The 12805-nt window shown below is 42.1% G+C and overlaps 2 protein-coding genes and 1 long non-coding RNA gene across 3 annotated transcripts in view; 2 read left to right on the plus strand and 1 right to left on the minus strand.

The window, feature by feature from the left end:
* The window catches only part of xylt2 (xylosyltransferase II), a 14408-nt gene extending 11998 nt beyond the window's left edge, over positions 1–2410 (plus strand). The window contains exon 11 of the mRNA XM_015048744.1: positions 28–2410. Coding sequence (XP_014904230.1) covers positions 28–350 — 323 coding nt within the window. The 3' untranslated portion in view covers positions 351–2410. The remainder of the gene's footprint in view (positions 1–27) is intronic.
* The window catches only part of LOC106957414 (uncharacterized), a 22294-nt gene that overhangs the window by 6556 nt on the left and 2933 nt on the right, over positions 1–12805 (minus strand). The window contains exon 2 of the long non-coding RNA XR_001426944.1: positions 2704–2707. This is a non-coding gene — a long non-coding RNA (uncharacterized LOC106957414). The remainder of the gene's footprint in view (positions 1–2703; positions 2708–12805) is intronic.
* Positions 10840–12805, plus strand: part of LOC106957413 (ras-related protein Rab-37) — an 18536-nt gene continuing 16570 nt past the window's right edge. The window contains exon 1 of the mRNA XM_015048745.1: positions 10840–11625. Coding sequence (XP_014904231.1) covers positions 11515–11625 — 111 coding nt within the window. The 5' untranslated portion in view covers positions 10840–11514. The remainder of the gene's footprint in view (positions 11626–12805) is intronic.

A 12805-nucleotide genomic window follows, 5' to 3' on the forward strand; every position in this document is an offset into this window, starting at 1 on the left:
TTTTGTTTTATTTATTTTCTGTTCCAGAGGAGGACAGCTGGCTCCATTCGGGTCCTCCTGGTAACCTGTACCTGGACCAGAGCTTCCAGCAGCTGAGCTCCGTGCTGAAGCTGCCCCCTCAGGAGCCCGCCATGCAGGCGGCCCGGCGAGCCGCTCAGCTGGTGGGCCGGCCCCTGGACGCCTGGGTAGACAGCCTGGTGGGGGCGTTCTGGGTGATAGGCGACCTCTGCTCCGCCAAGACCTCCTCCTGCTCGGCCGTGGGGCTGTGCACCAAAACTACCTGGAGCTCCCTCTCCCCTGATCCAAAGTCCGAACTGGGCCCGGTCAAAAGCGACGGGCGGATCAGGTAGCGCGAGTAGAAACACTGAACACACAAAACACTGCTGGAGAGCCTCAATGAACCCGATATTGTCTGCACACACACACACCGAGGAGCTGCTGCTACCGCGGGCAGAAACGACGGGAGGACTGCAGGAAATTTGTACATTGACTGCAAACGCAAAAACAAGAAAAGACAAACTTATCATGTTTTGCTAAACGGATACATGAAACCCCACGTTTCGGTATGATTTTAGCTGCCGCACACATTTTCAGTCACACAACTGTCTCAGTGGAAATGCAAGGGTCCTCATTCGGTTGTCCCCTTCATTTCAAGGGAGAGTAGAACCTCTGGATCTTAATAATGTGCTTATTTTGAAGCATAGGAGAGATGCATGAAGTGCACTTTACTACAGGATGTTGTCGTCGCAGCGTTCCCTTGGTTATGGCGGGAGGAATCGAGGGCGGGATGTTTTAATACGTCTGTGCAGGGTCACATATTTTTTTTTGCACCAACACATCACTAAATACAAGGACATGTTAGAGAAAATAGCTGTTTAATGTTTCCTTTCAAAAGTATTTACACCCCTTATATTTTTCTTTTACATTTTGTCAGGTTGCAAAAACAATTTCTTTTTATAGGAAACTAATATGAAATAGTTTATAGATGTGTTGCTTTCAGCCTCTTTAACTTTGATACCCCTATATAAAATGATTTGATTGCATTTGATTTTGTTTGGTGGCATCAGATTGATACAAGAAAGCTTTCCTTCAACTTGATGCTAATCTAATGATTTTAAATTTTGCAACAAAATGTGAAAAACACTGAACGGTGCCAATACTTTTGTGAGGCACTTTTGTCAAAAATATATATCTCTAGCATTTTTTTAAATCTCAGTCAGTGTGTTAGTTTTATATTGTTTTTGTGCTGCAAAACACTGAGGGTTTTTGTTTATTTCTTTTGTTTTTGCATTCAAATCAGTCTGAAAATTTGAACCCAGTCACCTGAGCTGAAAGATCGACACGAGCTGGAGTCGTTTTAAGCATCGAAGACGAAACTTTAAACGTTTATAGCATTACTGCTAAACGCTATAATGAAAATAGTTTTAAAAACCACATTTATTATTAAATTTTGTTATGCTGTGAGGAAGAAACAAAATGTTGTGTTAGCTTGTTTGCAAAATCAACGTCTCTGCATCCATCAGGGAACTTTAAAGCTATTTTTTATTTTTTCCATTAGTTTTGAACACACTGACCTCAGTGTTAAATGTTCAGATTCTGTCTTTTTGAAGCAATCGGGCTTAAAGTTACATATTTCCACTAAAAGTGTCATTTTTTTTACATTGTATGGTAGGCATTGAAACAACAGATCGTTATACCTCCTGTTTGCCTGTGCAGATGCTGTACCGTCATGCCGGTCTGTGTTTTTTTTTCCTACGTATCTGTTCTCATGCTGTTTTATTTTCGTATTTTTACTCCTTAAATTTTAAACAGTCCACTGTATTTTTTTTATTTTATTATTTTTTTATGCTAATCGTTTTAGTTTGATCAGGAAGAATCTAAGCTGCCTTTATGTGGAAAAAGGTTTGCAGAATAGCTTGCAGAAATTAGTGTTTTTACTTTAGTTTTTTTTTTTTTGTACTTTTGTGTTCTGAAATAACGACCGGCCAACACGTACGTTGTTTTAAGTGACCTTGTTTAGCTTGCACAGTATAGTCGCTTCAGTGAAGCCCCGGTTTTATTGAGAGAATAAGCAGATTAATGGATCTTAGCTAATGTTATTTTTCTATCCTGTCAGAGGGAAGCTGTATGCTGTCTGTTCGTCTCTCGGCTCCCTGAGCTGTTAAAACTGCTCTCTTAATTGTGTTGCATTCGACAGTCCACCTGTTCGGTGTCGCATGAAGCAGCTCCTCTGGGTTTTGGGAGGAGGTTGAGATTTCTGTCCGTGCTGTTGCGATAGTCGGGAGCAGCCCGGACAGTGACTCATCCTCGGCTCCGTCGCTCCGATCTGTAGGGAACGGGAGCCCGTCGCTGCTGTGGAGAAGATCAGACAGTCTCACCGAAAACTCAATAAATAGATGACGATATTCCAGCTTTTGTTGTTATACTTGTTTGTACCTTGTAGCATGTCTGGATTTAACCAAGTGTTTTTTGAAACGGCTCACTTTGAACAGGAGTTGTCCTTGCCAGGAGCAGACTTTTGCACATATTAAGTCCTTCTGAATGCTGCCAGGATGTCACACATCCTTAAAAGGTCTTATCTAAAATTCAGGCCTTAAAATATCTTAAATTCATTAAAAATATATATTTATACTGGCCTTAAATACGTTAGTCACAAGTCACATGACTATTTAGTCATTAGTCTTTTTTTTTTTCTCATGGGACTTTTCTGTCGCTTGCAGATGCCTTCGTTGCGTTCTGTGACTTAAAGCAGTTGATGCTACCAGTGACCAGATGCTAATGCACCGTTGCTCTCTTGATTCGTGAATTTAAAGTTTTTTGTTTAACTAAATAATCTGAAAAGTGTGGCGTGCATTTCAATTTGTCTCCCTGAGAGCATACTTTGAAAATTAACTTTGTTCTACAATTACACTTATGTCTAACAGCTTTGCACATATAGAGACTGTCATTTTTGCCCGTTCCTCTTTGCAGACTAGCCAGATGATCAATCTAACTCCTGAATATGCTTTCACCTGACCCATTCTTTTATATCGCAGCAGGTTGTGCATGTAGAGCTGCTGTAGGTCCTGGATTCCCCTCCATGTTGCTTCATCCATCTTATCTGCCCCTACTGAAGGGAAAACGTCTCCTCAGCCTTTCATGGTGTATTTGTGGTGATCAGCTCGCTGTCACACAGCCCACATGCCATCTATGAATGAATGGCTTTCCTTCATCTTCACAGTTGTGCTCTAGCTATTTTGATGAAATCCACAGACATCACAATTTAATGTGACAAAATATGGGGGAAAAAAAGTCAAGAATTAATAGTTTTGGATTATAGAAATGATGTAAACACCCTCCAGGGTGCTGAAGCTTCCTTCCTTCATAAATACTGTAAGCAACATTTCTGAGCTTCTCCATATAAATATTTGAAGTGTTTTCCGGTTCAAGTGCACAGTTCACAGCAGTTTTCCCCTCTGTGCACCGGATGTGAACCACATGGGAGGAAAAGGAGACCTGCGGAGAAGGAGGGCCAGGTGTTGGGGACAGCGGGCTGTAAACCCGACTTGAAAGTGGTGAGGAGTGGAAGGTCTCTGGGTTGAGTTCACCTGCTTCAGAGCAAAGATCTGATTTGTGTGAGACGGAGACGCAGGAGACAATGGACATGCCTGGATCATCTGATTGACCTCGAGGACATGCAGACACCCTGTAATGAAGAGCTAACACACAAGGTAAGCTAAGGATTTTATGCTATTTTTCTTCTAGTTATTAAATTATTGGTTTATCTATAGCTAAGAGCTAATAAACCAATAATAGCACTTTCAATTTCACCCAGTAGCAGGTTAACTCTTAGCCAGTCACACACTTTATGTTCACAGATGACAGAGCATCGATGTCGGCAAACAGGCTCAGCTTCTTTCTGCTGAGTTTTTGTTGCTTTTGTCACAATAACACGTCCAGATTATGAAATGATTGCTCTGGCAGGTTAAAGCTTGCTCCTTTCAAACAGATTGAGGCTTTCGCTGCGGCAGCACGCAGCTAACGGGATTAGAGGATATCTGAGATTGTAATTACTGGATGTTGAAACAAGTATTACTTTGTGGCGAGCTGAGATGGAGCGCCTGCCGCTCCGCTGATTAAATTTCAGCTTGTATTTGTTACTTTGCCCAGTCAGAAACAACAAAAGGCGCCACACTCGGATGGCTCCGGCTTTGTTTTTTTTTTGTTTTTTTTTATTTATTTTTATTTTGCTGGCAGCTGAACCAGTTGGATCTCAGCTGATTTAAATGTAGCTTTGGGTGCTTTCTAAAAATGCCGGGGAGAAATTAGCTTCATGAGAAAAGGGAAAATATCAAATACACAAAACTCCTGTGAATTTCAAGCAAATAAAATAGGTAATTACACTTTTGTGCACGCATTTTATTTCCTTCTACAAAGGTATCAGTCAGGAGAAGATTATGAAAAAAGCATCCAAAGCATTTTATATTTGACAGGAGGCTGCAGGAAGATGTGATTTTTCAGTATTCTCCGTATGACAGGAATGAGAAGTTTGACCCCTTCCTTCTCAAGAAAACATTTCTAAAAACTTGACAAAACAAATAACATCACATTTAGTGAAACGTGGTAGTGGCAGTATTATGTTGTGAGGTTTTTTGTCACGTAAACCTGGCATTTTAAAGGGGATGTTCACTGAAACTTTAACAGTAACTCATGTAAGTAGGGGCTGGTTTATGAAATATCTAGTTATTTATAGAGGCCATATTTCAAGACAGAAGGTGGATTTAACATCTAATCCACTTTTTTCACCATTAGTATACATCACCAAAAAGTAGATGGATATTTTATATTTTTTTGCTCCCTTCATCAAAATGCTAGCATGTCTGAATCAGTCTTTAATGCAGGAGCGATGAAATTTCAATGCTCTGATTTCACTCAGGCCTCTGAAACCCAGCACAGCACATCCCCCTCGCTCTGACTCATCAGCCTCTCCTCTGGTTCGCATCGTTTGCTCTCCTTTGTGCACGGGTTCGGCCTGTACCTCCTCCTGCTGTTCGCGGTCATCAGCCGCCTGCCTCTGCAGCCACTTCTCTCAGAGGCAGGCGAGCCATTCAGGAAGAGAAGTCCTGCGTTTCCAAGGAGGGCCGACGGAACAAGGAGTCCAAGGACACAGATGGTTTAGAATACACAGGCTGTAGCAGATGTTTACATGCGTGGTTTGTATCTCCGGATACAAGCATCCAGTTACTTACCGTTTAGTCCAGACGTAAAGAGAACACAGAACACATTCACTCTGAGCAATCTTCCTGACTTTCACATGGATATTTTATCCACGGTTAGATCTAAACGGCGTCGGATAAACAAAAAATATATATATCATAAGGCCCAGACAAAGTCCTGTAAATTAACGCTGCACAGATTGTATTCTGACAACAAGGCTATTTCTCCATGTGGCTGTAGACAAAGGTACGTTTTTCATTTTTAACAACGGCAGTAGTTCAGGGTGAATCATAATTTCCCACTCTCATTCAGCAGCAGCTTCTCTGTGACTGAGCTGCTTGTAACACAAAGCGGCTGCAGCGGTGACAGAGCGTCTCCGCTGCACATGAAGAAGTGAGTTTAATTTGTATTCCTGAAAACAATAACGGTAATCGGGGTTCCTGGGGCACAAAGAATACTCCTACACGTTTCCTTTCTGCACCACAAAACGGGCAGTCGTGTTGCTCGTCAATTAAATATGTTAAAGTTGAAAGGTCTTGAGGTTTTTTTTTCACTTCCTGTTTTGCTTTTCAAGCATGACTAAACGACGTCTACATGTAGACTGCAAATAAACATCTAAAAAAAATGTACTTGGACTTTGTAAAAGCATTCACTTTCTGATTACATATGTACATTTTTGACATTGTTTACTTATTTTCAGCTATAAAACTAAATTTACTGGGTTCACTGTGCCATGCTGTATTTATACATCATGATGGATTTGTTTCTGTCCTTCTCCTGACTGACATCTTTGCAAAATGAGATACTTTTGAAACATTTAATATGCTCTTTGAGTTTACAACTGCTTCCTGCCAGCGTTTATGTGGAAAAAGTTTAGAAATTATGTATCAAAGTCTCCTGTGCAGACATTTGCAAGCTAGTGCGTACGCTTGTTGACATTTTGTGTCATCTTATGGTATTGACTATCCAGTTGTCTGGTGTGTGCGTGGTTTTTTTTTGTTTTTTTTTGTTTTTTTATCTCCGTACTCATGTTATTTCTTCATTTACTTGAGTGCGGTCAGCTCTTTGTGGAGATGTTGTTGTCCACTTAGCAAAGTTTTAGTTTACACTGATAAACGCATCTTCCCAGCCTCTTTCTTCATCTGATGAATGGCCACTCGCTCTGTGCTCAAGTGCAAGTGAAGAGACGAGCATGAATGCGACTCCCGTGGACCGAATAAATTTAGATCCGCTCCAACCTTCACCAACTTGTCCGTTTTAATGGAACATCAAAAGCCAACATGTCGTACACGCACGAGGATGATTAAAGTGAGCGTATTACCAGCAGCAGAGCCCGGCATGCTGTCACTCTCTGCTGTACGTTTGCTCTTGTAGGCAGCAGATAAGAAGCAGGAGAAGACTCTGGCTTACTGCATGTGGAGTGAAAAAGAGAGAGAGAGAGAGAGAGAGAGAGAGAGAAAGTACTGTGGCTGTAAGGTGATAAATTTCCACAATAAAAGTAAACATCTGCTGCCAAGTAGCTCTATTGGTGCTCCGGCTCGAGAGAGGCAATAACCAGAGATAAAAAGGTCAGCTGATGCCCACATCCGGAGCAACGCTTTCAGATCTGCAGACCACTAAATGTGTTTGAGGCTGGCTTTCAGAGGAAGTGGTGGAGGAAGAAGAGAAGATTCATTGCTCAGTCTAATAAAAATATGTTTTTCATTAGCCCCACATTTAATAAGCTGTAACATTTAACAAATTTTAAAGCTTTACGTGGCTCATTAGTGGACAGGTGTTTTTATGCAGAGCCTCGCAAAAGTACTCATCCATGAAGTAAATGGACTAAACCTTTATATGTTTTTAAGACTTTTAAAAGTCATCTTCATCTTTGCAGCGATGGGGAGGAGGAAGCCTGGAATCAAACCTGCAACTTTCAGACCTGAATCTGAGCTGGATGGAGATTAATATCAAAGGCCAACAATGAATGTCCAGCATAATGTTTTCTTTTTTAATATACTTATATATATATAATTTTGTTCCAAATAGAAAGATAAAATGTGTTATAAATTCTTATTCAGTGGCCTGAATCTGTGCTCCTATAACCTCCTTTGCTGTAAATACAGCTGCATGTGGTTTTCAGCTGTTTGTCTTTTTCACCACATCAGACTCGATTGCAAAGTAGCTCAAGAGGCCTCAGAAGTCTCGTTACAGATGGTTAATCTGCACTTTGACTAGGCCATTCTATGAGTCCCTGCTTTAAACTAAACCGTCCTATTGTAACTTTAGCAGCCTGAACTTCTAACTTTTATTTTGCTTAGTTTTCATAAGATTACCGAAGAACAGTTTCTTTGGACCTTGGTAGCTTTTCAACCATTTTCTGCTTAATTCTTGACCTAAATCAAGACAGCATGTTGTGTCGTGTGTGTGTGTGTGTGTTTGAAAAGGATGAAACTGAACACGTTGAGATCAAAGAAATAAAATCTACCTGGAACAGAAGCAAAAAACAAAAAAAAAGGAAAGAAAACCACACATATTCCCCTCTGTTCGGGAGTCTAATGAGTTATTTGGCTTTACAAATCAATAAAAAAATATATATATATTCCTCTGAACATTGTTAGGAGCCAAACAGAAAAGAAAACACTCTAAAAAAAATCTTCACAAAGTATGAGGAGTTATAGCTTTAACCCACTTCTATGATTTTCCCAGAAAGTCTGGAAGAAACTTTGAAACTTTTGCACAGATCATGAACATGCATAGAGCAGAAGGAGAACTTCTCTGTGTTCCCCTCTGGGAGTTTTTTTTTTTCTCTTTCTGACCTTCCAGCTCATTGAGAAGCAGGTCCGGCCTTCGCGGCCACGCCGTCCTTCCCTGCTGAAGACACCGAGCCAACCTCCAGCTGTCACAAAGCGTCAGACAGCGGCGCGCTGAGCAACACATGATGAACTCGTACAATAACCCGCTCCGCGTGCCCACACAGCGCTGCGGCCTCGGGCGATTAACACAGCACGAGGCTGCAGAGCATGACGTCTCATCTGTGTGTGTGTGTGTGTGTGTGTGTGTGTGAGAGTGACTCAATCTGCAGACCATCCTGGTGGGAGACAGTGGCGTGGGCAAGACCTCTCTGCTGGTTCAGTTTGACCAGGGCAAGTTCATCTCGGAGTCATTCACCTCCACTGTGGGCATTGGCTTCAACACACACACACACACACGACCTCCCTCCACTCCCACTGTCTGTTTTTCCTCCGTCCTGTTATGTTGCTGACTTCATTCCAGTGAGAAGGACATGTCACTCCGCTGGGCTGTTTGCACTTAAGTCGTGACATAACAGCACGGCCGAGCAGATCCTCTCTGAATCAGTGGTGCTCTCTTGAGTGGGATGCCACTTCTTTTTTCTTTTTCTTTTCTCTTTTTTTTTTCTCTCACTGCATTGATTACGATCTTTAACAGTTCGTTAGAGGAGAATTATTACGGTCAACAATCTCAGCACTGCGATTAAATTACTGGCAAGAAAGCGCATCTAATGAATGTCACAGAGCCCGAGCAGCGTGCTGCGGGAGACGTGTAACAAAGTTGTGCCAGACGGGGCTGATTTTATGCTCTGTGACAAGTTTTTAGGTGGGAGCTGATGGGCGAGGGACACCGAGACGCAGAGGTGTAGTGGTGTGGTGGGGGGTGGTTATTTAAGGAGCGATTAATCTGCTGTGACACTGAAAAATCTGTGACCGTCACAAATAAAAGGGAAAAGAATCAGCGAGGTGCTGTGAAATTGGTTTGCCATTTTATATTAGCATATGTTTATGCATATACAGTAAGAGCGTGCGCGATTCAAAGTTTGTGAGGGGAAAAAAATGACTGGGAGAGAAAGAGAGACGGGCGGGAGGGGGGGAATTAAGACACTTTGATGTGTTTAATCCAGTTGGATTTAGAGCCAGAGCCTGGGAAGAAGAGTTTGATCGTATTTATTGTGAAGCCATCAGGTGTCATTTTTGATTCACAGCACAGTGAAAAAAACAAACAACAAAAAAAAAAATCTCATCCATGGCTGATTCCTGCTTTCCTCTGCTTCAGAACATTTCTCATCTGTAACATTTCAGACCTTTTCTGCCTCAATCTTTGCTATCTATTCTCCAGCTTGCATGAATGGCGTCTCCCCCTTTGAGTACTGCCCTGGGCAACTGCCTTTATACAGGCTATTGTTGCTTAAAGTTGAAGAAAACTTTTTATTCTATAAAGTGTTTTGCTCGTATTTTTTCAGGATGTTCAATGAAAGTGCATTAGCATGCAATGTCAAACTTGTGTAACTCTCTTGACGTTTTACCTGTTTTTAAAACAGAGGCATCCAATGTGGAAATTCTGAGTTGTTTTTTTTTTCAGGTAAAAGTAAACTATTTTACATTTATAAAGTTTTCTGTTTTTTTAATTTAAAAAAAAATCTGCATATGGAATTATAATCCCCATTGCAATATCAGGTGTTGAAATTACAAAGGAAGGACGCAATATTTGAAAGGAAACAATATTTCAAGTGTCAGGAGGTGAAGTTATTATCAATGTAAATCATATTTAATTTTACTGCACCATAAATGTTTTTGTTTTTTGTAATTAACTGCTTGGTGACCTAAGTTCAGGTTCCTACATGTTTTAAAGATCTTGTCAGCTCTCCTCAGGGCCTCTAATGACGTTTTCTTGTCCAGAAATTGAAATGCAGCCTTTGGTTACTCTGCACATCTGATACAGATCCCAATCGTTTTGTTTCTTATTTATCATTTATCAAATGAAAATACTTTTCCAGTAGTTCCACAAGGCTGTGTACTCAGACCTGTTTTAATTGTGCCTCATTTGCTTCCATTAAATCACCTTTTAAGGCAGTTTATGACCCCCTGCTACTGCTCTGATGGTAACATTAATGTTGAGCTTTTGACAACTTGTAAACTCTTTGCTATCTTTGCTGATTTCTCTGCACTGGTTTTCAGCACAAAATTAACTAAACTTTGTTTTTGAACACGTTAAGTCTCCGTTTGGTGAAGAGTTTTTATACGTTTTTGAACTTCTACAGCCGTACGCTACCACCAGGACTGTGAGGCTGACTGATCAGGGTTTGTACCTCAATCAAGCACTAAGACTAAAATGGACAAAAGCCCTATGCTCTTGAACTCTGTACCCATTCATCAATGTTCTGACTTCATCAGGAGAACAGGTCAATGTTTGGTTGTGCGGAGGCAGGAGAAGGAGCAGCGATTCCTGCGGAGAGCAGCCTCCAGTTTCCTGACTCGACTACGAAACTTTAGCTCTTATTTTGTAACGTTTTACGCCTTCAAGTGATTCTTTTCACCCAATTCCCCTAAGCAGCCGCATATTCTGCTTATCCCTTGGGCCGGCTCAGATCACGCGGGGAGCCAGGAGCTCATATACATGCCAGTTATGCAACTTTAATGATCTCTGCTCCTGTGTCATTAACACAAAAGGAGAAAGGGACAGCTGGATGTGTGATTGAGCCGCTAGGGGGAGACAAACACTGCAAGAAAAAGATCCATTCACGGGCTTCTTTATCAGGAAATTGAGTCTGTGAGACCATTTTAGATATGTATGAAGTGAAGAGGTGGGGTAATCGATCATTTGCCTGCTGTGACCCAGAAAACTAAAAAAAAAAAGGTAGAAGACTAGATGAGAATCCCTTGATGGCAGAATGAGACTTTCTAGTCCAGTCTGTGCATGCTCCGTGGGGTCAGATACGCGCTCTGAGATGTTAAACTCTCACCTCCTCTTCCTGCCTCCCCTCTGGTGGGTGCGAGACCCTGTGACCTTTCCACCTGCAGCAGGTCGGATGAGTCTGATCCCTTTCTCCTCCTCAGCTCCGCGTCAACAATAACAAAAATAAATAAATAAATAAGAGAGAGAGACGCGGCGCAAATAAGCGAACCTGTCGACGTCCTTCAGCGCATCTGTGGCCACAGCTCTAATTATCTGCCCACGCCAGGATGCGCCGCGCCGCGCCGCTTCGCCAAAGCAGAGCAATGTTTCCGCCTGCTTGTCATTACCGCTCTCTTGACTGCTGGATGCGGACGCGCCGCCGCCGCCTCAGCTCGCCCGCCGCGCAAGTTCTTCCACCGTGCGCCTCCGTGTTTCGAAACACTGTTCAGGTGTGATCTTCTCCCTTTCTCCCATCTCGCCGCCCCTGCAGGAAGTGTCTGTATACTGTACATTACTATGCGAGCAGAGGGGCTGGAGGTCGGCGCAGCCCGGGACTGATCGCTCTCTTGACACCGCGCGCCTCTTCCTCTTCCTCGGACGCGTCTTGGAGGTACAAAAGCTGCTGCTCCGGATCTCCTTGGTAGTGCCATGTCCGCGCGAAAGACGTCGTTGACGGACAAGCAGGCTAAAAACGGCACGTCAAAATATGTGTTGGAGAGATGCGCCTCCATCAACGAGTACTATGATGTTGCCTTCAAGGTGTGTATTTCCGTTTTAAGTGTGTCGTTTTTCTGCATGTTCTTTTCTGGGTGTAGACGCCGCAATAAACGGGCATTAGGAGAATGTGCACTAGTACGGGGGACCTTAAACTACCAGCTGATTGGTTTCCCTTGTGTTATTATTGCCTTCGTTAACACCAAGTCAGCCAGCAGATGGTTGGGAAATCGTACTGATTCAAATATTTACCAAGGGTGTACTTGTTGCTTCTCTCCTGAATATTTGCTTGGAGACTCGAGCAGACAAGTGGGTGATCTCTTGTTTGCATCTCTCATCTGACGTGTGATATTTAAATCAAATGTAACTGAAATGATTGCATAATTGCTCGTCCTGCTGTTGCAATTATTGTTGATTAGTTTTTGGAGAGGTAGAGAGAGAGAGCGATGCATGCTGTAAATGCAGAGTTGGCAACGATCATTTTCTCTAATTATTTATTAGAAAGCTGACAGTTTGTGGGCATGGGTCGGTGTGCGATTCTCAATGCAGGATGACGCTAATATTTAAAAATACGTATTGGAAAAAGCTTTATTCCTACCCCTGCTGAAATAGCACAACATATTCGTTGTAACATTTACGTGTTTTATTTTTATTTGAATTTTTACTCTCAGGCAGAAGCAAAAATGGTCTAAAAAGTACTTATTTTTTGCTGTTCGGGATTTTATGAAGTAATCAAAGCCAGCGCAAGGCATAAACAAACTGAACAGCTGTCCTCCAAACCGACAGGGGGAGCCCAAGAGTACTAGAATTCTCAATCAGGTCAGGTTTACAAATGTATTTCTTATTTAGGCTGACACGTGTGATAATTGTGCAAAACAAAATTTGTGATAGCTTATATTTAAAATTTGACATGTAAATCAGCAAAGGGAGGCTGCATGAACGTCTTTTGTAGTAGCTAGTTCACTAACATGTTTGTTAGATCTTGTTGTTGAATAGATCTAACAAACATGTTTGGCCCAAGCGGATACGGCTCAGGCTGACCGCATGAATTTCTGGTTTGGAAACTACTTGTGCTGAGCTAAAACCACCGACGTGTGCAAATCGGTATTAGGACATATATGGCCTGTATACCCAGAGATGTCACAGTAACTTTGAGGAAGCTAGTTGTGCACTTCACGGCTCACCTCAATGCAAAAGAGGCATAATAACCAAAGTAATTCTTGCT

This window comes from Poecilia latipinna, unplaced genomic scaffold, assembly GCF_001443285.1.
Source record: "Poecilia latipinna isolate Pla-1442-1.1 unplaced genomic scaffold, P_latipinna-1.0 Scaffold902, whole genome shotgun sequence".
NCBI classification, from domain to species: Eukaryota; Metazoa; Chordata; class Actinopteri; order Cyprinodontiformes; family Poeciliidae; genus Poecilia; species Poecilia latipinna.